The sequence below is a fragment of the Rhinatrema bivittatum genome, chromosome 2 (genome assembly GCF_901001135.1).
Source record: "Rhinatrema bivittatum chromosome 2, aRhiBiv1.1, whole genome shotgun sequence".
Classification (NCBI taxonomy): domain Eukaryota; kingdom Metazoa; phylum Chordata; class Amphibia; order Gymnophiona; family Rhinatrematidae; genus Rhinatrema; species Rhinatrema bivittatum.
Window position 1 is genome coordinate 408,037,029 of NC_042616.1, and position 26,621 is coordinate 408,063,649.

Sequence of the window (26,621 nt, forward strand, 5' to 3'; positions counted from 1 at the left end):
AGAAGGGAATGTATTTGTTTCTACAACTTCCCTATTCGGTCCGCCGCTAGAAACACTTTGCCCAGCAAGGTATCGAATTGTGCTCCGAGATAAATCAACTTCTGAGTGGGTTCCAAGTGACTCTTCTGCACATTGATTACCCAACCTAGGTATCGCAATGTGAACATCACCATGTGCACCGATCTCTTGCAATCCTCCTGAGACTTCGCGCGAATCAACCAGTCGTCCAGGTACAGGTGAACTAAGATTCCCTCCTGACGAAGGAAGGCCGCCACCACCACCACCATCAGCTTGGTGAACATGCGAGAAGCTGTTGCGAGATCAAATGGGAGGACTCGAAATTGGAAGTGTCGTCCCAAGACCTTGAACCTCAGAAACCTCTGGTGATTCAGCCGGATCAGAATGTGTAAATACGCCTCCGTGAGGTCCAGAGAAGTGAGAAACTCCCCTTTTCGAACCGCAGCCATCACTGTCCTCAGGGTTTCCATACGAAAGCGAGGAACCCAAAGACAACGGTTCACCTTCTGCAGATCGAGGATGGGCTGAAATGTGCCCTCCTTCTTGGGGACCACAAAGGACACGGAGTGCCGACCTTGTCCCTGTTGAGCCTCTGGAACTGGGACAATAGCTTTGAGCTCGAGAAGTCGTTGTAGAGTCACCCGGACCGCCTCTCGCTTGACACCTGAGGCCACTCGGGACTCCACAAAAACCTCCCGGACCAGGTGTGAGAACTCCAGTGCATACCGTTTTTGATCACTTCTAAGACCCAGAGGTCTGATGTAATTCTTGCCCATTCCGTGTAAAAGTTGGATAATCTGCCTCAGACAGCTTCGACGATGGAATGGGTGCGCGTGGCTTCATTGGGGGTTTTTATTAATTCCTGCACCAAGATGTCCCAAATCTCTTCCAGGCCAGCGACCCCCCTCGAAAGGAATGCTGGCGCGCTAAAGCAGGTTTAGAAGAAAAAGGTGCGGAGTATCTACCCACTCTGAAGCGGCGAGAATCCCGAAACCTAGCTTGAGAAAGGAAGACTTTCTTAGAAGATCTTTTATCTTCCGGAAACCGATTGTCCTTGGATTCGGCAAGCAGCTTTAACAGCTGATCCAGATCCTCCCCAAACAGGAGCTTGCCCTTAAAGGGTAGATTACAAAGCTGGGACTTGGAGGACAAATAGGCCGCCCAATTTCGCAACCAGAGGAGACGCAGCACTGACACCAAGGACACCATACCTCTTGCCGAGGTTCTCACCAGATCATACAAAGCATCTGCAACATAAGCGATGCCTGCTTCTAGGCAGGCGGACTGCAGAGCCCCACTGTCGCCGGTACCGGCCCCGGCAGCCGACTCCTGGACCCAACACAGACAGGCCCTCTGCATGAGGTTAGCGCAAATCGCCACCCGAAGGCTTAGAGCGGCAACCTCAAATGCTCGCTTCAACTGGATCTCCAGCTTGCGGTTCTGCATATCCTTAAGGGCAGCCGCCCCAGCAACCAGGATAGTGGTCTTTTTCGTGACTGCCGAGACCGCGGCATCCACCTTTGGAATCTTCAGTAAATCCAAAACATCAGACGATAACGGGTACAGTTTCGCCATAGCTCTGCCCACCTTCAAGTTGGAATGTGGAGTCTCCCACTCCCGGGTCACTAGTTTGCGAACCTTCTTAGGCAGAGGAAAACATGTTGTGGGACCCCTAATGCCGTTGAGGACTGATTGACGCTCTCGTTGTCAGACTCTTCTTGAGAAACCTTAAATCTCAGAACTTCAAGGACCTGGGGAATATGGGGTCTTAACTCATCCCGCTTGAACAAACGCACCACGCTGGGGTCATCCCCCTCCGCAGGAGGGTCATCGGACTCATCCGGATCATCAGTATCCACATCAGTCAGATCCAGCCGCGGATCCGGGTCTGCCACCCCTACTACCCTAGAAGTCAGTGTCGCCCCAGACCCCAGGATCGTGTTTGGCGTACTCTGGGGAAAATCCCCTGTGGGGTGAGCCTGATCAGGGAGGCGCTGACGAGGGTCCATACCCCGACCTCTTTTCTCAGGTGGGTCCGAACCTGTCCCCAGAACCGGGCTGCTTTACCATCGAGCGTTTCCTTGCCAGGAAAGTCTGGTGCATAAGGAGGACAAATTCTGGGGAAAACCCCTCCCATTGGAGAGTCGGCTGGGGTGATATCATCAGTTCCCCTGGTAAGGTCTTCCCTCACCGGGGCTAGAACAGGCGGAGAATCCTCTTCCCGCGAAGTCGAAGGCGTGACAGATGTTCCCTCCCCATGGGAGGAGGCAAGAAGCCCTGAAGAGCCCTCTAACCCCGGGGAACACGCTGCGCATAAGGAGGCCGCATCTAACGCCTGGCAGCATGACCCACACACGTGGCAGGCCTGCGATTCTGTTATCGATCCCATTTGCAGCAGTGCGCCGATAGTCTGATGTGAAATCGAAAAGGGTGCGAATAAAAAAAAGAAAAAAGAAACGCTCGGTGCCGCGACGTGGAGAAAATTTCAGTCAGGCAGGGCCGGAAAAACAAACTTTTCATGAGACTACCAGCTGAGGAGAAAAAAAATGCGCACAGCCATGCTGCGGGAAAGAAGCCTGTCTATAGTGAAATCGCAAGGCCCCCAGCGGGGAAGCAGCGAGTAAATGAGGCACAAGGAAAAAAGCCCACCCTTGCCCTCAGAAAACGACCCAGAGCCCTGGGAGCTGAAGGGAACACTGCTGACAGCTTCCCCGGCTGGCCTTGCACCTCTCCTTACCTCAGCACTGAAGACTGTCAGTCAGCCGCAGTAAAAACAGCTCTTTTTTTTTTTTTTTTTTTAAATTAAACTTTACCAAGACAGAGAGAAAAGCTGTTGCAGGAGACAAGGGAGCAGCTGTAGCAGAGACGGTGGTGAGTAGCCAGGAGCCCCTGGTCGTCAGACACTGAACTGTAGCAAATGAAAGCCTGACAGGAATATCCAATTCCCCGGACGCCCGGCTTCTACTGAGGGATGGCCCACGAAGGCGCCTAACACCTCAGGAAGCGACCGTAAACCAAAAAATTAAATTCAAACTAACTAAATAAAAAATAAAAATAAAGTCTGCAGGTGTCCATCTGTACCACCTACTGGAGTCAGAAAAATAGAGTGACTGCAGGTGGCACTCTTGTTATGTAGCAGTGCCCAAAGTTCTAATTGTTCTCTGACTCCACCTGCTGGTAGGGATACACAGCCCACTTTTCTGGACTGATCTGGGTAAGTTCAGGAACAGCAGTTCCTGTTCAACATGGGTCAACAGGTACTAAGAGATGGGCTGGCTACACTCGGGGAGAGTTCCCTTTCCTTTGCGCAGGAAAGGGCTCCCTGAAATGGGTGGGCCCCTATAGTGGAGCATGAGCCTTCAAAGCATGGCGAGTCGACGTGGAGGTTTCCATGTGTACAGCAGTTCAACATGGGTCGGCGGGCATTAAGAGATAGGCTGGCTACACCCGGGGAGAGTTCCCTTTCCTTTGTGCAGGAAAGGGCTCCCTGAAATGGGTTGGCCACTGTAATGAAACCGCTATCTGATGGGAGGAGCAATCAGATAGGAGTTAACAGTCTGCTGAGGAGATAGCAATCTGTAATATTTAGGAGGGTTGTGGGTGGAGCCTTGGACCAGTGGCAGATGACCATGCCCCCAGGGAAGATCCCGAGAGGGACCACCGGTCAGGCTCAGAGTATGGAGACAGACACGCACTAGTTCTTTTATTAGACAGTATACCGAACCACCAGAGGTGGCAGTAGTGAGCTGGAATGCCCAGCTGGGCTGTAGTCCCTCAGATACTGGAACAGCGATCCCTGGAGGCTGAGCTGTAGAGAAACTGAAATATAGAGAGTAGGCAGGGTAAGCAGAGTACATGTACCGAACCTGATGGAACACTCACACAATGTCTCATAGAAGCCCAGGAGATGGAAAGTATAGGCCCTCGAGGAACGAATACCTGGTTCCAGGGAAAGCTCTGAGAGAGCGATGGTAACTCACAGATGTAGTAGGCAGTGCTGACTTCCAGGCAGAAGTGAATTCGAAGAAATACGGGAGCAAGGGCCCTCGAGGAGCGAGTACCGGTTCCAGACTGCAATCTACAAAGTAAGAGAGAGGGCGAGGCCCCCGAGGAGCGGGTATCCCTGGTTAGTCCGAGGAGGCAGAGTAGCGTACATAGAACAAATCCATATCCATTGTCATTCCTTGCTAACTCGATGTGTTAGCAAATTCTAAGACCTTAAATATCCGTCGTGGGTGATGTCATCTTTGGGGGAACGCCCCCGAGGTTTGCACCATCACCGGTACTTCAGTCGGGGCCGCGCCGCACACATGCCCCTAGGCCTCCAGGAAACATAGCAGTTCGCAGCGTGGAGCTGGTCCGGGGACGCCGGAGGGCCTTGGCAGAGGAATGCCGCAGCAACCAATCTTCCCGCGGGCAAAGAGGGAGGTGCCAAAGAGGTGAGGAAGGCGGAGAGAGGGCGTCGGGCACCGACGGACACAACACCACTACAGTGGAGCACGAGCCTTCAAAGCGTGGTGAGTCGACGTGGAGGAGGTTTCCATGTGAACAGCGGTTCTGGTTCAATATGGGTCAACAGGTACTAAGAGATAGGCTGGCTACACCTGGGGAGAGTTCCCTTTCTTTTGCATAGGAAAGGGATCCCTGGAATGGGTTGGCCCCTAGAGTGAGGCACGAGCCTTCAAAGTGTGGCGAAGTGGAGGAGGTTTCCATGTGAACAGTGGTTCAACATGGGAAAAAGGGTGCTAAGAGATAGGCTAGCTACACCCGGGGAGAGTTCCCTTTCCTTTGCGCAGGAAAGGGCTCCATGGCTCAGACGTCTCTTCTCCAAGCTAAACAGACACATCTTATTTAGCCTTTCCCTTGTAGGGGAGCTGTTCCATCCCCTTTATCATTTTGGTTACCCTTCTCAGTGATTTTCCAAATGCAACTTTTTTTTTGAGATACAGAAACCAGAATTGCACACAGTAGTGCAGCATCACCATGGAGCAATAAAAAGACATTATGACATTCACTGTTTTATTCTCCCTGGAGGAAAGGGGAATTTTTTATTATTATTTAGATTTTTATATTCTGCTTTTTCAGCACTTCAAAGAGGATTACATTCAGGTACTGTAGGTAATTCCCTATCTCCAGAGAGTTTATAATCTGAGGTAATGGAGATATGATAGACATTTAAATATTCCCAAGGAATAAATACAGAGCAGGTGGGCCTCTTTCAACAGAAAAGGCACTCTGGAATGAAAGACATAGAATGGCAAGAGGGGGTAGCTTGAGTAATTATCTAAAGAAATATTTCTTTACAGAAAAGGGTGGTAGATGCAGTGAAAGCTGTGGAAATGAGAACTGTATCAACATTCAAGAACATATCAAGCACAGAGGTTCTCCGAAGGAGAGGAAGGGACTATTATATATATATGAGCAGGAGATGTAGATGGGTAAACTGTATGAGCCATATGGTACTTTATCTGCCGTGATATTCTCTATTTCTGCGTACTGTGCACTATATTAGCTGTGTAGATAAAGGCAATGCTGTCTGTTAGGAAAGACAAAATTGGTAGAAATACAATTAGAAAAAGCGATATTCTAAATAGCCTCGGTTCAACGGCCCCCATCCCAAACCAACCAACTTTCAAAAGCGGAAAAATCAGATACTTCCCTACCCCCTCACTACTAACACATAAAATAATAATCAGGAGAGAGACAGAAATATAGACTCATATGCTAGCAAAGCTACTCTGAAAACAAATGTTGAGAATGACTGTCTAGCTTTGTCTTTAGTCCAACTAACCTATCACTAAAAACTGGTGCCAAAAAAGACCGCCGGCGCCTTTCTCCGTGAAACATGTACGACAGTGAAGGTTTTCTGTTTCTTCCTTTCTGTTAAATTCCACTCCCTGACAGACATGCTGCACTCTCACTTCCTCTTCTTGTTGGTTAAACAACCAAGCAGTCCACTGGGTGAGGCGGGAACAGGAACGATTTCAACCAATGACCGCGAAGCTATGCCCGAGGGGCACCACATTTATCAAATCGAATAACGGGAATTGTTTACATGTGAGCCACGCCTAATTCTCCAATGGTTATCCTCGCCGCTCTTGATGGACAAGCAGAGTGTCGAATTGGCTGTTGGCGCTGTGATGGTTTTTTTTGTAGTTTTCCTAGTGTAGGCAGTTGCTATGGAAGTGTTGGCTCGGGAAAGGGGTGGGGTCTGCGAGCCTCTCTTCCCTGTCTGGTGCTTCAGTGCTGAGGCGCCGCGGCTGCCCCTCGTGGACGTCCGTTCATGTAACCCTCTGTCTGAAATTATTTCAGGTCCCGATAACCTTTTTTACCCCCCCCCCCCCCCCCCCATCATCCCGGTGTCGGGATGGTGAAACTGTCGGCTAAATGCATTCTAGCAGGTGAGTGAACGGAGCTCCTGACACCAGGGCCCCTAACGTGTCGAGGCCTGGTAACATGGCAAAGTCATTAATTTATGGGATTGATAATCTGCACCTTGGTGAGTAATTGTATTGTTGTTGACCGACCCGGAGGGAAACTTCCCACCTGTCCTGGTGTTTTGGGCTCCCTTCTTCATCCCCCTTCATGCTGCAGTTTGATTTCTGCCCGTGATCGAACGAGGAAGCAGAGACTGCTTATACCACAGCGCGCTTTGGGGGATGTAAAGCGCCAAAAGCCAGGACTGGCCAAAAGAGTCTTTCTGCCAAAAGCTGGGCCGGTCGCTAATCTCTCACTCTGCTGCGGTGCAAGCAGTAAAGAGCCTCACATGGAAACAATGAGAAATATAAGAGCCGAGCAGCAAGTACCGTAGCTCAGAAGGACGAGTTAGTCCTGTTCATTCAATCCTGCATCATTCTGGAAACTATCAGCTATTTTCAGATATTTCACTACATTTGGCAGTGTCTCTATAATAATATACATCTTTACTTTCTTTACATGTTAATAAAGGTTTTCTTTAATTAAAAATAAAGCTTAGTAATATTCAGAGAGTTGCAGAGACCCCGTCACCAACCCAGAGATACAGAGGAGTCTGCTGTTCACAGTGATGGGGAGAAAAAGGTAGTTCTTCACCGTTGATTTTATTTGGGGGGCTGGGGATACATTTCAAACAAAATACAAAAAAATGCTGCCCCCCCCCCCCCGAACAAAATCTGCAGCAGATACATATTAATAGAGCAGGGACCCTAAACATACCACCTGTATCCCCAGTTTGCAAAGTTGCAGCCCAAAACGTCCTCCTCTAGTTATACTTAAAACCTTCTGGGGGCTGAATGTTTCTTGTCCCTTCCCTCACGGTCATAATTTTTCACACATTTTCTCAGTAAAGCAGTGTACTTGCTGCATTAGTTTAGTTGAATGTGTGGAAATAAAGGTCAATAAACCAAATATTATATAAGATGATACTTTTTATGAGATTTACTTAATACATTTCTTGCCTAGCTTTCTGGAGCTAAAGAGTCCCATAAACCAAATGGATTTCTTTTGCAGCATGGAACTAGAGGATCTGTTAATTTTAAAGATCTCTTCTGTTGCTCTGTTTAGTTGAAACTGCTAGCTGAACCAAAAGAGGTGAGAAGAGCTGTCCTTATAGAAATCATAGGCATTAGGGCATACTTTTCAAAACCATTTACATGTAAAAAAAAAACCAATGTTTTATGTACATAAATGGCTTGTTATAAAATTGCCCAGGGTTTGTGCAGGTTAAAGGATGCCCCAAATATAATTCTGCTCATACTTTTCCCCGGACTGTGCAGAGATGTTTACTGGAGATGAAGTCTGGGTGGGGGTAGGATTTACATGCATCTACATTTTGATTTTCAAAAATATGCTTGTAAATTATATCAGGAATCCCCCTCCTCCTCTCTGCATCCCCCCCCCCCCCCTGCCCACATAAATTAGCAGTTGTAATGTGTGAGGGAATATAGCCAGCATAATTTTCAAAATTAGCTTGCACATGTAAGGTTCCTTTGAAAAATGGTGTAACTTAGGCAGATCTTTGTGGGCTTGCAAAAAAATTACCCTCTAAAAGAACACAATAGAAATTAACCCCCTCTATCTTTATTTATGACAGTGATCTTTGGTCATTGAAGATTTTCTTTGGTGATAAAATTGCTATCTAGAGCTGAAATTGTGATCTTTGGGATTGCGTGTGATTTGTGGATGATTTCTAAGTCAGTTCTTCCTAATGTACTGGCTAATTTTATTTTCTTTATACAGAGTGAAAATAATATGCAAAGTTGATTCAAAACATGTCAACAGCACGGTAGAATAGTCCGAAAACCAATGTTCTTCATTAGTACTGTTTACAACATCAATTAAATCAGGCAGATTGAATCTCCAGAAGCAAAACCAAATACCTGAATGGGATCTGTCATAAAAGGGCTATTCCTTAGCGTTTGGGCAGGTCAGTCCCAACAAGTGGGTTATATACTTCTGCCAGCAGATGGAGACAGCAAAAGTTGATGACAAAGCCATGTAGTCCCATCCCGATATCAGCCCACCAGTATTTGCCATCTCAAGCAGATGGTGGCCATGCATTTCCTTTCAGGGAATTGCCTGTGAGTAAAAAGAAGGAATTGAAAGGAGATAACAGAAAGACGAGTTGTCACTATTATTTTATTTATTTATTTATTTATTTTTCTATACCGACATTCGATCTGGCATATCACATCGGTTTATATATAACAATATGTCTAAAGCGAACCTTGTAATGACATAGTACATTATAACAGCTTAATTGAGTAACTGGCTGTATACCAATAATGGTTTTACACAAATTATTATTATTACATGCTTGAATAGCGTAACTTAATACAGCATATATAAAAGTTTAATAAATTAACTATGTACAGAGGAAGGGTGGGGCATGATATAAGGGGGGACTGTGGCAGGGTTATTTGCCTTGAGTGAAAGCTTTCCGGAAGCTTTCACTATAGCACCGTCTGCCTCCTGAGGTGATACTGTGCAGTCCCTCTCAGTAGAGTGCCTTCAGTCCAGTAGCCTTGACTGTCGTGGACGAAAAATTTCAATAGCAGTTGCAGGCCGAGAGAGGCTCGGCTTTGAAGGCTTTAGCCGTCTCCCCCCGTAGCCGGGACCCGCTTCTGCTCTCAGCCAGGGAGGCTGACCTCAGGTAAAAGTTTTTACTTAAAAAAAAAAGTGAGAGGTAAGCAGGAGAAATGGGGAAACGGGTCTGTTAGCTCAGCATTCACCTATCCTGCTTATGTCTCTGAGGAGTTCGGTGAGATGCGGTGGTAGTGCAGGCACAGCAGGTTGAGCAGCCCTTTGGCTAGGGTTCGCTTCCAGGCTTCTCGCCCTATGGCACATGATAGGCCATGAGGTGATTTTGTGCTCTTTTCGCTGCGGACAGTCAACCTGTTCCTGCGCACCCAGTTATGTGCCCAACTTCGTCGTCTTTTTTAGGATGAAACATCTACATAGCACCACTTGCCTCCTGAGGTGATACCATGTGGTCCCTCCCTCAGTAGAGTGCCTTAGTCCAGTAGCCTCGAGTGGCGTGGACCTAAATTTCGATTAGTGGTTGCAGGCCGAGAGAGGCTTGGCGGTGAAAGCTTTTACCCTCTCCCCCTGTAACCGGGACCCATTCCTGCTCTCAGCCAGGGAAGGTTGAGCTCAGGCTTCTCCCTTTTTGGGAGCTTGGTTGGCCGCAAGGTATTTTTGCGCTTTTTGTGCAGTGGGACGTTGGCGCACTCCTATGTGGCCATTTGAGCATCCTGCTTATACTGGGTGACCAGATTGTTGGATGTGCAGCCTGGGCCCATATACTTACAAGCCCAGGCTGCACATCCATTCATTTTGTGTGCGGGTTTATGCATTCATTTTGTGTGCGGGTTTATGTGTGCATATTCTAGGCATGAGCTTTTACCGTTCTGCACACTTACAACTATGGCGCCCGCAGCGAAGAATCTTATCTATTTGTGCTGCATGCCACATCAGGGCCATTCAACCACAGCTTTCTTTAACCCTATGTCAGTGCTACCTGGATGCTCAGGGAGATTTACCCCCTTCTGATTTTGCTGGCAATGGTACATCTCTTCCTTCTGAGAGGAGTGGGCCGAGGGAGAAACGCAGGGAGTGTCCCCTTCCTTGAATGATCCACAGGCTGAGTTGTCACAAGCCACTGGCTCTCAGGATGTCAGGTTTGGTCGGGCCTGTGGCTCCTGGAATGAACCCATCCTCCTTTATCTGGGTAGAATTCTTCCAGGGATTGCAGACACTTCTACAGGACCAGCCTTCTGAATTGGTACTTCCTGCTAAGGTTGGTCCTTGTGCTCCAAGTTCTTCTCTGCGTGTCTCCACTGTCAAGCGCCGTGGCGCAATGTAGCCTGAATAAACTTGAATTTATGTGAATCAGGATGATACCGATGGTGGTGGGAAACATTCCCCCAGATTTGGAACCATATTGAACTCTTCTCCATTTCTTCCATAGAAATGAGTTGCCGGATTTGATCTCTCAGACCTTGAAGACCATTGAAGTGGCTGGGCCTGATTCCTTTGGGATGCAGAAGAAAGTTCCTATTTTGGTCATCCTCTGCAAGGCTTCTTGTTTTCTTCTCCTCCAGGATGCAATCCAGGAGTTGTTTGATCTGGAATGGAGTGCGCCAAAGGCGTCTTGGCAGATTTATACCCCTTGGATCCTCCAGCCAAAGAGCAGTTGCTTTTCCCTAGGATGGATACCTTGGTGTGTTCTGTCACGAAACATACCACATCACAGTAGAGGGAGGTGTGGCACTGACGGATGTTCAGGATAGGAGGATTGAGGCCATCTAAAGCAAAGCCTTTGAGGCATTTTTGGTCTTTTAGGGGAGGTACTTCCCACAGGTCCTGTTCCTTCTGCAGGTCTCAGTCCTTTCACACCTGAGAACCTTGAAAGGATGCAGACTCCGGAGGTGGAGCCTCTCAGTCTGCCTAATGAAGATTTGCAGGCTCACTTGTTGGTTCAGGTGCTATCTATCCTGTTTTTATCACAGATGGGTCCATATTCGGATCAATGTGTTCTCGAAGTTATTCGAAATGGGTATGCTCTAGAATTTCTTCACATTCCTCCGGAGGCCTTCATGGTCTCTCCATGTAACTCCCCTCAGATGTGGGTAGAAGTGGAAGCAACATTATGGCTGTTAAAACTGAAAGCGGTGATTTCCGTTCATGAATCACAGGCTGTTATTCTATTTATTTTGTCATGACCAAGAAGGAAGGGGCAATTTGGCCCATAATGGATCTCAAGGGTGCCAACTGACATGGACAAGTCCCTCATTCCAGGGTGGAAACAGTGCATTCTATCACGATGGCAGGAGAGTAACCTACATCTCTGGATCTGACTGAGGCGTGACTGCATATTCTCGTATGTCAGGAATATCAGTTTGCTTTTCTGGATTGTCATTATCAGTTTCAGGCCTTGTCTTTTAGGCTAGCCATGGTGCCCAGGACCTTTTTCCTAGGTCATAGTGGTGGTAGTGATGGCTCTCCTTAAGAAGAGCATTCTAGTTCACCCCTATGTGGACGACTAGTTGATTCAAGCCAAGATCGTGGAAGAGAGTCTTCATGCTTCCCACAGGGTGTTTCCTTGCTACAGGAACTAGGCTCAGTGGTGAATCTGGTCCAAGAGTGATTTGCAGCCATCTCAGACCCTGGAGTATCTCAAGGTTCGATTCGATACAAGGCAGGGCAGTGTATTTCTGTCGGAGTCACAGATCCACACATTGATGCTGCAAGTTCGATCCCTGCTGAACTCTTGTTTGTCCAACCATGCAATCTTATCTGCAGGTCCTGGGGTTGATGGCTGCCACATTAGAAGTTATTCCCTGAGCAAGGTCACATATGCTCCCTCTTCAGCACCTGATGCTCTCCTGATGGAATCTGCAGTTGAAGAATTATGCAGTGATGCTGTTCTCCTGTTAGAGGTGAGATTCCAGTTGGACTGGTGGTTACAGGCGGATTATCTCAGGAAAGGAATTTCCCTGATGACTCCGGATTGGTTGGTACTCACAGCAGATGTAAGCCTCAGGAACTGAGGGGCTCACTGTCAGAAGATGGTGGTGCAAGAGCGCTGGAATACAGCACAGTGGCAGTGAAACATCAACAAACTGGAGCCACTAGCAGTTTGGAAGGCATGCCTGCGGTTCACCGAGCGGCTAGAGCAGCATCGCCTAAGCTTATCCACCTTTCACATTCCCAGAAATGGCACTATCAGAGCTGATTTCCTCAGGAGAAATTTGGACCCAGGAGAATGGGAGCTGGCGGATGAGACCCTTCAGCTCCTGGTGAATTGCTGGGGCCTACCGGATCTAGACCTGTTGGTGACCTTCAACAATGTAGAAGTTCCACTCTTCTTCAGTCACAGGCGGGACCCAAAAGTGATGGGCTCTGATGCTCTTGTTCAAGAGTGGCTATGCGGCTCCCTTCTGTATGCGTTCCGCCCTGGCCTCTGGTAGGTAGGCTGGTCCAGAAGATTGCAAGTCAAACCAATACAATCCTTTTAGTGGCTCTGGATTGGGCTCGAAGGCTGTGGTACGCCAATCTCCAGTGCCTTCTGGTATGCAGTCCCCTCAGACTAGCATCTCGGATGGATCTGTTACGTCAGGGGCCCATTCAGCACAAGGATTCGTGTTGATTCTGTCTTATGGTCTGGCTATTGAAAGGGCTCGGTTGTTGAAGTGGGGTTTTTCGCCTGTGGTAATTTCCATTCTTCTTCGGGCCCAGAAATTTTCTACTTCTTTAGCCTATGTTAGAAGTTGGAGGATCTTTGAGACCTGGCGTTTTGAGAGAGATACTCAACCGGTCAAGGTGGATATTCCTTTGATCTTGGAATTTTTACAGCACGGCTTGCTTAAGGGTTTGGCCCTTATCACCTCAAAGGTTCGAGTTGCAGCCCTGGTTTGTTTTAGGGGGAGAGTCAATAGAGTGCCGCTGTGAGACCTTAACTTGGTCCTCGAGTTTTTGGCAGGTCCGACTTTTTGACCAATGCATACTTTTTCCTTGTGACGGCTTACCTTTAAGACAGTTTTTTCTAGTAGCAATCTGATCGGCATATCGGATCTCTGAGCTGCAGGCTTTTACTGCCGTGAGCCTTTTTTCTCCATATGGCTCTGGGTGAAGTCCAACTTTGGACTGTGCCCTCCTTTTTTGCCCAAGGTGGTTTCGGAGTTTTATTTGAATCAGTCCATTTCTCTGCCCGCCTTGGACACGGACAGAGATGAAGTGAAGTACTGTCTTTTGTGTTCCTTGGACGTCAAGTGTCATTTACTGCTGTACTTGGAGATGATTAAAGATGTTCGGAAGTCTGATCTTCTAGTTGTGCTCCATGGTGGAGGTAAGCAGGGCATTGGCGACATGGGCAATGATTGCCTGTTGACTTAAGGAAGTCATTATGGCAGCCTCTATGGCTGTTGAGGTAGCCTTACTGAAGCAGGTTGGACCGCATTCCATGGGGGCTTAGGCGGTATCATGGACAGAAGTTCATTTGTTGTCACCTGCTGAAATTTGCCTGCCGCACTTGTGGAGAGTCTCTGTTCATCATGTCTCCCCTGGAGGAAGGCTCATCAAGTTTGCCGATAACAAAAGGGACTCGGCCACTTCGCGCGGCCCCAAAACCTCGGCCCAGCTGCTCTCCTGTCCCGGACTCATTTCGCTGCAGTGTTGGAACTGAGACACTCCTGTCTTCTCTGAGAGTGGCGATACAACAAGCTATTCAGGGTGCTTCTGACCCGCTTCCACTGTCTCCGCAGCCGGCGGTCCCTGGGGGGGGGACAAGCCGCGCGAAACAGGGCCATATTTATTGGCTGAAAGCCTGGAGGAGATTTCAGATTCTTTTTCCTCTTCTCCTGCCTTTTCAGGGGATTTTCTTCATTTTCTTCGCAAAGCTTACAAATCTAAGAAATTTCATAAGAGACATAAGAGTCTCTTATCTGAACAGAGGTTAAAGCCACGTTCCTCTAAAAGGGCTAGTTCCACGGATTTGGGAGTGGGGTCAGCTCCGAAGCGTCCCCTTCGTCCGGGTCCGGATCAGACAATTTTTTCTTCTTCAGATGATTCTGAGCATGGCTCTTTACCTATCCCGGACAAGTCCTTGCTGGAGGGGGATTTAAATGAAGACCCTGCTTTGAGTATTAGTTCAGACCCTCATGTTGCGGATGGGGATGACCCCAAAGTAGTCCACCTGTTTAGAAGAGAGGAACTTAGTCCCTTAATTCCAGCAATTTTACTGGAATTGGGTCTCGAGGCTCCAGTGAAGGATTCTCGGATGGGTGGCGTTGACTCTGTTGCTTGGCCTTAAAGGTCCCACGACATCATTTCCTTTTCATCTTTCTCTCACTGACCTTATATACCGGGAGTGGGATACTCCTGAGTTGGGGCTTAAGGTAGCACGAGCCATGGAAAAATTGTATCCATTACCTGAGGAAGCTTTGGAAATTTGAAAATTTCCTAAGGTGGATGCCGCTGTTTCAGCCATCACTAAGAAAACAACTATTCCAGTAACTGGGGCTACGGCTCTTAAAGATCTCCAAGATCATAAGCTGGAGGTTCAGCTTAAGTGAATTTTTGAGGTTTCTGCTCTTGGTGTGCGGGCGGCCATGTGTAGTAGCTTGGCTTTGCGAGCTGGACTAAGATGGGTCCAGGCTTTACAAAACAATTCTTCCCTCTCTGAAGAGGAAGTTGCTCAGGCTGGTAGACTGGAAGCTACAGTTGCTTATAGTGCAGATGCTTTATATGATCTCATTAGGACCTCGGCTCGCTCTATCGTTGCTTCTGTATCGGCTCGCAGACTTCTCTGGTTGAGGAATTGGTCCGCAGATGCATCCTCCAAAGCTCAATTAGGGGCTTTACCCTTTAAGGGAAAATTATTATTTGGTAAGGAATTGGAAGATTTAATTTTGTCCCTAGGGGAAAATAAGATTCACAAATTGCCAGAGGACCGTCCTAGAACTAGAAGCTCTTTTTCATCTCGCTCTCGTTTTCGGTCTAACAGAAGATTTTGTTCTTCTCATCCGTCGGCTCCTCCAGCTAAACAGTCTTCAGGTAGACAACAGAATTGGTCTCGTTCCTTTTGTGGCTGCCGCTTTGGTAGACCTGGAACTTCCCAAGTCTCAGGAGGCACAAAGTCTGTCCAATGAGATAAGGCCGGTCTTTTCTTCGGTTCCCGTCATAGGGGGCAGGCTGTCTCTGTTTTACGGAGAATGGGCCAGATGTACGTCGGATCAATTCAAGACTCGCTACAGCGTTTAAGCGACCTAGGAGCTATAGTTCCAGTTCCAACATCGGAAAGGTTGTTATTCAATTTTCTTCGTTGTTCCCAAAAAGGAAGGAACCTTTCGTCCCATTCTTGATCTCAAAAGGGTCAACCATTGTCTAAGGATTCCATAGTTCCGGATGGAGACTCTTCAGTCTGTCATAGCTTCGGTTCACAGAGGAGAATTTCTAGCATCTCTCGACCTCACCGAAGCTTATCTTTATATCGGCATTCGATCCGATCATCAGAAATTTCTCAGGTTTTGCATTCTAGGGCAACATTATCAATTCAGGGCTCTCCTGTTCGGATTAGCCACAGCTCCCAGAACATTTACCAAGATAATGGTTGTGGTGGCCGCTCAACTCAGGAAGAAGGGCCTGTTGGTACATCCGTACCTGGACGACTGGTTGATTTGAGCGAAGTCGGAATCTCTTTGTTATTATACAATCAACAGGGCAATCAGCTTTTTGCAGTCTCTAGGCTGGGTGATCAACGAAGACAAGAGTCACCTATTACCTTCCCAATCTCTGGAGTTTTTGGGTGCACGGTTCGACACTCTCTTCAAGGGATAGTGTTCCTTCCGGAGCATCGCCTTCTCAAGTTCAATCACAAATTTGAGACTTACAGTCTATTCCTATTCCTTGTGTGCGGGATTACTTGATAGTTTTAGGTTCAATGACCTCTACTCTGGAGTTGGTTCCCTGGGCCTTTGCGCACATGAGACCACTTTAGTCTGCATTGCTTTCACGCTGGAATCCGGTTTCGGAACTATACCACCTTCCCCTTCCTCTTACAGAGGCTGCTCGTTCCAGCCTAGATTGGTGGTTACAGACAGTGAATCTGCAACAACGTGTACCGCTAGAGATTCCGGAATGGACTGTGGTCACTACCGACGCCAGTCTTTCAGGCTGGGGAGCGGTATGTCAGAATACATCTGTTCAGGGTCAGTGGTTCGAAGAGGAAGCACAGTAGTCTATCAATCTTTTAGAGACCAGAACGGTTCGTTTAGCCTTAATCGCTCTTCAAATGCGACCACGGTAGCGTACATCAACCGTCAGTGAGGAACCCGAAGCTTCCTGGTAGCTCTGCTTAGCTCTGCTTAGCATCTGCAACATCTGCTCAGCATTGCAGCCTCACACATTGCCGAGGTGGACAACATTCAAGCCGACTTTCTCAGTCGGCATCATCTCGACCCAGGCGAGTGGGAACTGTGCGAGGAAGCCTATTAAATGATATGCAACAGATGGTCCACTCCGGCAATGGATCTCATGGCCACATTTCAGAATGCCAAAGCCCCTCGGTTCTTCAGCCGCAGGAGGGAAAGAGGAGCGGAAGGAGTAGATGCTCTGGTACTTCCTTGGCCAAGGGATGTTCTTCTCTACGTGTTCCCTCCCTGGCCTCTGATCGGCAAGGTTCTGCGTCGGATAGAAGTTCAACAAGTCGTCGTTGTCTTAGTGGCCACGCCGTCCGTGGTTCGCGGACCTGGTCAGACTAGCACTGGATGGTCCCCTTCGATTTCGAGATCTTCCGTGCCTTCTGTCTCAGGCTCCGGTTTGTTTGGAAGAGGTTGAACGCTTCTCTCTAGCGGCATGGCTTTTGAGAGGCGTCGGTTAAAGAATAAAGGTTATTCAGATGCTGTAGTGACTACTTTATTGCGTTCTAGAAAACCTTCTACATCTTTGGCTTATGCAAGGGTGTGTGGAAGGTTTTTGAATCTTGGTGTAATGAGCATCAAGTAGATCCAGTTCACTCTTCTGTATCCAATATTTTATCTTTTTTACAAGATGGATTAGCCAAGGGTTTGTCCTGTAGTTCCTTACGGGTACAAGTGGCAGCGCTTGGATGTTTTTGTGGTAAGGTTCAGGGATTATCCTTGGCTGCGCATCCGGATGTAGCGCGTTTTCTCAAAGGTACGCAACATCTACGTCCTCCATTTTGGAATCCTTGTCCTGCTTGTAGTTTGAATTTGGTTCTTAGGGCTCTGTGTTCGGCTCCCTTTGAACCCCTTAATCATGCGACTTTGAAGGATCTCACATTGAAGGTGGTGTTTCTTGTGGCCATTTCTTCAGCTCATAGAATTTCAGAGTTGCAGGCCTGGTCTTGCAGAGAGCCTTTTCTTAGAATTTCTGATACAGGAATTTCATTAAGGACTGTACCATCTTTTTTACCTAAGGTAGTATCTTCTTTCCATTTAAATCAGTCCATAGAGCTTCCGGCTTTTCCGTGTTTAGATCGTTTGGATCCTTCTTCTAGGGATCTTAAAAAATTGGATGTACGACGAGCTCTGTTGCGTTATCTTGAAGTTACAATTTTCGATTGTCTGATCATTTGTTTGTTTTGTGGAGTGGCCCTCGCAAAGGTCATAAGGTTTCGAAGGCTACGATTGCTCGTTGGTTAAAAGAGACAATTCGTTCAGCTTATCTTCTAGCTCGTCGTGACCTTCCTGAAGGGTTGAGAGCTCATTCTACTAGGTCACAGGCTACCTCTTGGGCAGATTGTCAGTTAGTTTCTCCTCAGGAGATTTGTAAAGCAGCGACTTGGAAGTTGTTGCATACATTTGCTCGTCATTACCGCTTGGATGTTCATGCTCCAAGTTCGGCAACCTTCGGAGACAGTGTTCTCCGAGCGGGACTCTCTGGGTCCCACCCTAATTGAATCAGCTCTGGTACATCCCAGGGTCTGGACTGATCCAGGTACATACAGGGAAAGGAAAATTGGTTCTTACCTGCTAATTTTCGTTCCGGTAGTACCATGGATCAGTCCAGACGCCCACCCTTTATGTCTGTGTATTATATTTATCTTTTCGGAGAGTCTGCTCGTTCACTGGGTGATTAAACCGCCTTTTCATGCTGTCTATTTTTCTTAATATTTTCTTGTTTATTCCCAAGATTTTGTTTTTGGGATTCTGCTTCCATTTAGGATTTGTGAGTCGGAAATTCGTTCTCCTGTTTAGATAGCTAGTTAATATGTTAGTAGTTAAATTTCTGCTTTGATACTGGTCAATACTGATTGGCTGCAGGTGGTGCTCCAGGGTATACGTCAGTGTCATTAGAATGTTTTCTCTGCCTCCCTCTGCTGGATTGGTGACATAACCCAGGGTCTGGACTGATCCATGGTACTACAGGAACGAAAATTAGCAAGTAAGAACCAATTTTCCTTTAGTTTGCTTGATATGTTCCTTCTTTTGGCTGAGTTCAGTGTTCCTGTTGGTTGAGAGAGATGAATGATTGAATGTAGATTATAATGTTCAAGTATAATCAGTTTTGTCCACAGTTTGGCTTTTCCAGAGAATACTAGCGGCCTGATGTCAGGGCAGGACTATATGACAATGACATCAGCTTTTGCTCTGTCTCCATCTACTGGCAAAAATGCATAACCCACTCATTGGGATTGAACAGCCATTACTAAAGGAAAGGAAATTATCAGTTAAGTAGTAATTTCTACCTTTTATATTGCCTATATGATTTTAAATAGGTGAGCTATCATCCTTAACTCATTATTTTACAGGTTGTGATTAATTTTTATGCTGATTCCATAAAAAAAGTATCACAGATGCAGGTGTACATGAGTATCCCAAAAACCAAATATATCTCTGTATGGACCTCTTCGGGTACAGTTTGACAGAAGGCTTCAGAAGTTCATGTATAAGAATATCTGTTAACGATTTTATGTTGGTCCAGTGAAGTGCACATTCTGCAATGAATACAATTTTCTCCAAGGCCAATACATGTATTAGGCAAAAATCTGTCAAATATTTTAGTTACTTAGAACCATCATATTATTTCTGTTTTGAAAGCAGCTTGTTTGCAGGAAGGAGGATATTTGAACCTGCTGCCTTAGCTGATTTCAAATAATAGCATAAGCACTTAACAAGCATGTTGGTATGCGTGGTGATGCTCTGCCACTGAGCTCAGAAAACCCGGATGTGACCATTAAGGGCTAACATCATCTGTGTATGTTAACAAATGCCAGAGTAATATGCTGAAGTGCATTTTGGAATCTTCCCTCCTGTGAGTAAGGATGGAACTGGTCCCAGACTGTTGCAGCACCGGGGGTGGAAGTGGGAGGTGGGGAGACTTTGTCACAGGACAGGAGGTCATTGTAAACAACGGGATGAGTCAGCTGCAGTAGTGGCTGCTAAGGCTACGTAATTTCAGCATCTCCCACCTCCTTTTAAGCTGCTGCCTTAGCTGGACAGCATATGCCTGATGTGTCTGTGGGATGTTTGGCTTCCATCTCCCACTGTTACTAACAACTAATGTTCCTGGGGAAAAAAGGGAGAGGCAAAGAAAGGAAGAAACCAGATTTCTAAAAAGGCACAGTTCTTTTTTCCTTTGACAAATTCACAGGTGATGCCACAGTGGGGAAAAGCACCCTGGTCCAGCTCTTCCGGAGTGATGGAGCCCATTTCCAGAAGAATTATGCCATGGTGAGTAACACATAATATTAATTTAATAAATATGATATAGTGTAAGGCACATTCTGAGAACATGATCTATTTAAGAAGAATATTTATCAAAGGTTGTCACCTATTCTCTATCTGTGAGACAAAAAAAACCAAACCCTTTTATAAATCAGGTCTTTAGTCCTCCTGAAACTTCAGGAAGTAGCAATAGGAAACTGGGAACAGAGCTCATAGGAACGATTGCAAGAGAATTGTCTACTGTCTTTTCTAATACCATTTTCTATGGTATAGTTCTATTGTAGTATGCCTCAACTTATCTGTGAAGTAATTGTCTGTCCTTTTAGTGACATGTTCATAGAAACATAGATACAAGACAGAAGGAATCGATCTTACAATGGGCCTATCTAGACTGCCCATCCACATCAACTGCTCAGCTCTACAATCCCTACCACTTCTTCAGCGATCCCATGTACTTGTTTCATGCTTTCATGAATTCTGATACTATTCTTGTCTCTACCACCTCTACTGGGAAGCTGTTCTATGCATCTAATGCCCTTTCTGTAAAGAAATATTTCCTTAGATTACTTCTGAGTCTACCCCCTTTCACCCTCATCCCATGACCCCTTGTCTAGAATCTCCTATCTGTTGAAAAAGGCCTGGCCCCTGTGCTTTGATACCTTGGAAGTATTTAAATGCCTCTTTCCCCGTACTTACCCGGATCAGTCCAGACCATGGGTTAAGCCCCCGTTCCAGCAGGTGGAGACAGACCAAAGTTCTAAGGGCAGCCCATATAAGGACAGAACCCACCCTGGAACCCTCAGTATTTGTCTGTCTCCAGCAGGTGGAACAGCTCACCCTTTGGTTCCCTGTTTAGCTTGCCCTCTGTGTTTTCTTTCCTCTTCTTTCTCTGGGGCAAGCTCACACAAGTACTCTTTTAATTTACTTCTTAATTTTTAAATTAAAAAAAAAAAAAGATTTTTTTTTCTCTGACTGACTGTGTCAGGGCAGACAGTTCTGTCTCCCTCGCTCTTGGGGTTCCTAGGGGGGCTTTGCCCCTTGATTTCTGTCAGCCTAGGTTCCCTTCCCGGTGACCTCTGTGGGTGATACTGGTGGTGCCAGTCCCTCTCCCCATGTTTTGTATCTGCTGCCGTGCCCCGAGATGCCCATACCTCGGTGGAGCTTCAGGGAGGATTATTATAACCCTGCCTCTGTGAATGCAATGAATTATTAATGTGAATAAACTGTTTTTGTTTTCCCAAGTTTTCACAGAATATATTTTTTTACTTGTCTTTGTTTAAATTAAAAAAAAAAAAAAAAAAAAGGCAGCAGTTTGAACCCCACTCCCTCCTCACAAAATCAATCTCCCGCCCATCTCCTCAGGGGCTCCCTGCTCAGCTGTTTTCAATTATCTTTACAGCCGCTTTCCTGCTCAATGCCGTGGCCACCTTTTTGTTTAGCTTGTGGAGAGTCGGCCTCCCAACTCTCCTGTGAAGGGATATGCTCCAGGTGTATTTCGGGGGGTGAAGGCTCCTCCCCGTCGTGTTTCTAAGCTGTTCCCGTCTCGGGAACGCGTGTCAGCGATGGCCATTTTGGGGGTTTCTGATGAAACACTTCATGCTTCTCCGGGGGCTGGGGACCCGATTTCCCCCCCCCCCCCCCCCGATTTGATCCCCGGTTCGCTCTCGGGGGGGGGGGGGCTCGGACCCCCCTCCCCCCACAAAAAATTCAGCCCGGACCCGTTTTTCATCGGAATTTGTCCTTTTATTGCATGAATCTTAGTTGGCCAGTTTACAGAGGGAGGGAGACCCCCCCCCCACCCAGTTGTTCCCCTTCCTCCGAACCCTCCTCCTTTGCCTGTGCTATCACCTGATGTGGTTCCGGACCCTCAGGGCCCGGTTAGGGTTCGTGTGGTCCCGGGTGCCCCCCTCCCCTGGCGGACCCTCCCCCCCACCCCGCCTCCCTTAGACCCGTTTGATGTTGGGGATAATGATACCACAGCCCAAGCCCCCCGCTGGAGGGCGACGACCCCCGTGTCCTGCGCTTATTTCAGCGGGAGGAACTGGAGCCCCTTATTCCTTTCGTTCTCCAAGAATTGGGAATTGATGCCCCACCAGATGATTCTGTGGCGGCAGCGATGACACCAAACGCGGACCCGGTCCTGGAGGGACTCAGGGCGTTACCGTGTACTTTCCCGTTTCATCCAATGCACTGCCTGCTTCTCCTCAGGGAATGGGAGTCCCCAGAGGCGGGGCTTCGAGTTGGTAGGGCTATGGATAAGCTATACCCGCTACCTGAGGACTGTCTGGACATGTTAAAGATTCCTAAAGTAGATTCTTCTGTCACCGTGGTGACTAAATGTACCACCATCCCTGTGGTGGGCGCTACTGCATTACAGGATGTGCAAGACCGTAAGCTTGAATTTTATTTGAAATGCATTTTTGAGGTTTTAGCGCTCGGAGTCCGGGCGACTATTTGCAGCAGTCTCATGCAGCGAGCAAGCCTTAGGTGGAAGCAACAGTTACTCAGCACCCAGGACCTCCCGTCTGCAGAGGCAGAGCAGGCTGAGCGTTTGGAGGGCACTATAGCCTATGGTGCGGATGCCCTCTATGACTTGCTTCGTGTCCAGCTCCCTAATGAGATTCGGCCAGTCCATTCATCCGAACGAAACTTAGGTGGGCATCTTTCTCTGTTTCTCGAGGAGTGGGCTAAAATCACTTCCGATCTCTGGGTCCTCGAGGTGATAGAACACGGCTACGCGTTAGTTTGCTAGGGACCTGCCGGATCTATATATCATGTCCCCTTGCGGCCGTTCTAAGCGGCCTGCGGTCTGTCACACCCTCTTGAGACTTCAGGAGTTGGGGGCGATCCTTCCGGTACCGCTGTAAGAACAGGGCGCCGGCCAGTATTCAATTTACTTCATTGTTCCCAAAAAGGACGATTCTTTTCGCCCCATCCTGGATCTCAAAAGGGTCAATCGGGCCTTCAAGGTTCCCCGTTTCAAGATGGAAACCCTGCGTGCAGTGATTGCGGCCGTCCGTCCTGGCGAGTTCCTCGCTTCCCTCGATCTGACAGAGGCTTATCTTCACATCCCAATCTGTCGGGAACATCAAAGATTCTTTCGCTTCCAGATCCTAGACCAGCACTTCCAGTTTCGGGCTCTTCCCTTCGGTCTCGCCACCGCTTCCTGCACCTTCACCAAGATCATGGTAGTCGTTGCGGCAGCTCTCCGACGAGAAGGAATCTTAATCCATCCTTATCTAGAAGATTGGTTGGTAAGGGGCAAGTCCGCTGCCCTCTGCGCACTCGCGATAAACAGAGTTTTAGCCCTACTCGCATCCCTCGGCTGGATAATCAACTACTCCAAAAGCAATCTTCGGCCCTCACAAGAGCTGGAATTCCTGGGAGCTGTCTTCAATACTCGGGTCGGGAAAGTTTTTCTTTTGGACTCGCGGACTCTCAACCTGATCAGTCAGTTGAACACTTTCATCTCTCTACCACTTCCCACGGCGTGGGATTACCTGCAAGTTTTAGGGACCATGGCTTCCACGATCGATCTCGTTCCCTGGGCACTTGCTCACATGCATCCTTTACAGAAAGCATTGTTATCCCGTTGGAAACCGATGTCCGACTGTACCAAGAGATTCTCCCTCTCTCCAACTCTACCATTGCCAGTATACAATGATGGTTCTTCCCAGCACACTTTCTCAAGGGGATGCCTCTTCTGACTCCCTCTTGGGTCATTGTGACGACAGATGCCAGCCTCTCCGGTTGGGGGGCCGTCTGCCAATCTCAAACGACTCAAGGTTTCTGCTCCCTCTCTCAGTCTCAGTGGCACATCAATCGTTTAGAAGCCCGAGCGGTTCGCCTGGCTCTCAAATTTCTTCCTCTGATTCGACACAAAGCTGTCCGGGTTCTATCAGACAACTCCACCACGGTGGCTTACATAAATCAACAGGGGGGGACTCGAAGACATCTAATGGCGCTAGAGGCCAGCAAGCTTTTTCTCTGGGCAGAGAGGCACTTGGATCGCCTGGCGGCCTCCCACATAGCAGGCAAGGAGAATATTCAAGCCAACTTTCTCAGTTGACAACATCTCGACCCCAACGAGTGGGAGTTGTCAGACGAGGCGATGGACCTAATCGTGCACAGGTGGGGTCCCCCTCGCCTGGACCTCATGGCGACGCTTTCCAACACCAAGGCTTCCTGGTTCTTCAGCCGGTGGAGGGAGCATTGTTCGGAAGGGGTGGATGCGCTGGCCCTTTCCTGGCCCTCCGACGTACTTCTCTATGTGTTCCCACCATGGCCGCTAGTGGGGAAGGTTCTATGAAGGATAGAACTTCATCGCGGACCGGTCATTCTTGTGGCCCCCGAATGGCCCTGACAGCCGTGGTGTTCGGATCTGGTGAATCTCAATGCGGACGGACCTCTTTGTCTCGGTCACCTGTCCCATCTTCTGTGACAGGGTCCCGTATTTTTCGATCAGGCAGATCGCTTCTGTCTAGCGGCATGGCTTTTGAACGGAGACGTTTGAGACGCAGAGGATATAGGGATGAAGTTATTGCCACACTCCTCAGGGCTCGCAAACAGTCAACATCGCTTACCTATGTCTGAGTCTGGAAAGTTTTTGAAAACATCTGCGAGGAGTTGGGTGTTTCAGCATGTTCACCTTTGGTTGCGGAGATTCTCGCTTTTCTTCAGCGTGGTCTCTCCAAGGGTCTTTCGGTTAGCTCCCTTAAGGTTTCTGCTCTTGGTTCCCTTCTGGGCACCATCGAAGGTCGGGCAATCGCCTCTCATCCGGATGTTGTTTGTTTTCTCAGGGGCGCTAAGCACTTGAAACCGCCTGTCCAGTCTATTTGTCCCTCATGGAGTTTAAACTTGGTTCTTCGAGCTCTTTGTTCGGCTCCGTTCGAGCCTCTCCGTCGAGCCACTCTCAAAGATTTGACTCTCAAGACTGTCTTCTTGGTCGCTATTTGCTCCACCAAGAGGGTATCTGAGCTTCAAGCTCTTTCCTGTAGAGACCCTTTCTTGTGTTTCTCGGACTCAGGCGTCTCTCTCAAGACCATCCCTTCTTTCTTACCTAAGGTTGTTTCATCCTTTCATGTTAACCAGTCCGTGGAACTTCCTGCTTTTTCGCCAGTGGATATCGCGGCGTCTGGTAATAGTGATCTTCGTCGTCTCGATGTCAGACGAGTCTTATTGCATTATTTTGAGGTCACTAATGATTTTCTTTTTGTCATCTTTTTGTCCTGTGGAGTGGACCCAACAGGGGGAAGCAAGCTTCTAAGGCTACGATCGCTCGCTGGTTGAAGGAGGCAATTTCTTCGGCCTACATTTGCAAGGGCCGAGCAGATCCTGAGGGCCTAAAAGCTCATTCTTTACGTTCTCAAGCGACTTCTTGGGCGGAGTCTCATTCGGTGTCGCCGCAAGAAATATGTAGGGCGGCTGCATGGAAATCCCTTCATACCTTTGCTCGTCACTACCGTCTCGATGTTCAGGCTCCAGTTTTTGGTTCCTTTGGTTGGCAAGTGCTTCGAGCGGGACTGTCTGGGTCCCACCCTTTGTAGGGAAGCTTTGGCACATCCCATGGTCTGGACTGATCCGGGTACATACAGGGAAAGGAAAATTAGTTCTTACCTGATAATTTTCGTTCCTGTAGTACCACGGATCAGTCCAGACACCCGCCCATTCTTCTTCTTCTTCTGTCCGCTCGAATTTTCTTCCTGTCATTTTTGGAATTTTTCCTTCTTATAGGATTTTCTTTTTTGATCCCTGCATCTTCTTCCTGGAATTTACTGATAGGCACCGGAAGCCTCGTTACGATGATCAGGGATAGATATACAAGAGCGTTTAGTTACACAGTTCATTCAATTGTTTCTGTTATTTTGTTGGTTTAAATTAAATTACTAGTTATCCTGTTACTTGCTTGATCTTGTACTTTCTGCTTTGACAATGGTTATACTGAGGGTTCCAGGGTGGGTTCTGTCCTTATATGGGCTACCCTTAGAACTTTGGTCTGTCTCCACCTGCTGGAACGGGGGCTTAACCCATGGTCTGGACTGATCCGTGGTACTACAGGAACGAAAATTATTAGGTAAGAACTAATTTTCCTATTATATCTTCCCTATCCTATCTTTCCTGTATGGATTTTAGATTTTTCCAAATTCAAAGCGAGTTACAATTCAGAACTATCCCCATATGTTCTAAAACAAGGGTAGGCAAACATTTTTTTTAAAGAGGTCCACTAATCGGAGCCAAGGGCTGTTGTCCCTGTCAGTGTGGGGGGGATGATCCCTTTAGTACTCCATGGGGGGGGGGGGGGGGTGTTACAGTGGCAAGTATACCCCACAGTGAGAGGACCAAAGCAGCAACCATACCAATAACAAATAGAATAACATCAAATAGTTTAAAACATATATTACCAGCTCTCCCTGGTTGGACTTACACCAACCCCAGATCGAGGGCTTCTTCAAAATCACGCCAGGAATAAGCCCAGCAGTGATGGCCGTTGCAGGGGCTGACGGTGTGTGAAAGCCGCCCCTGCTGGCTGAAGAGATCTCTTAGCCCGGGTGCGCCGACTACATCATCTCCCCCTCACCATGGAATTCTGCTGCCGTTGGACATTTCATCAGTCTTCCTCGAGGTGAATTGGGGAGCCTTGAATTTGTCATGGGCGGTTGTGGAAGAGGCTGGGAGCCCTATTTCTTCTGCCACGATCGCGGCTTTGGATACTGCTGAAGAGAATAGCCCCGTTTTTGGGGGCTTCTGGAATGGTTGCTCCTTTGCCTTTGGCCCTGCACCGGCTCTTCCAGGTGATTTGGGTGAGGGTGTTTCTTGGAGTGGAGGCGATGCGGCTAACTCAGTTTGATTAAACCCCCTGTGATTACCCTGGAAGTTGTATGGAATGCCTTAGTGACTCTTGAAGCTTCTATTTCTTCTTTAACTAAAGTTATCTTG

General features: G+C 47.8%; 1 protein-coding gene across 1 annotated transcript in view; it reads left to right on the forward strand.

The window, feature by feature from the left end:
- Positions 1-6,220: 6,220 nt before the first annotated feature.
- Positions 6,221-26,621, forward strand: part of IFT27 (intraflagellar transport 27) — a 58,732-nt gene continuing 38,331 nt past the window's right edge. The window contains exons 1-2 of the mRNA XM_029590084.1: positions 6,221-6,419; positions 19,612-19,691. Coding sequence (XP_029445944.1) covers positions 6,386-6,419; positions 19,612-19,691 — 114 coding nt within the window. The 5' untranslated portion in view covers positions 6,221-6,385. The remainder of the gene's footprint in view (positions 6,420-19,611; positions 19,692-26,621) is intronic.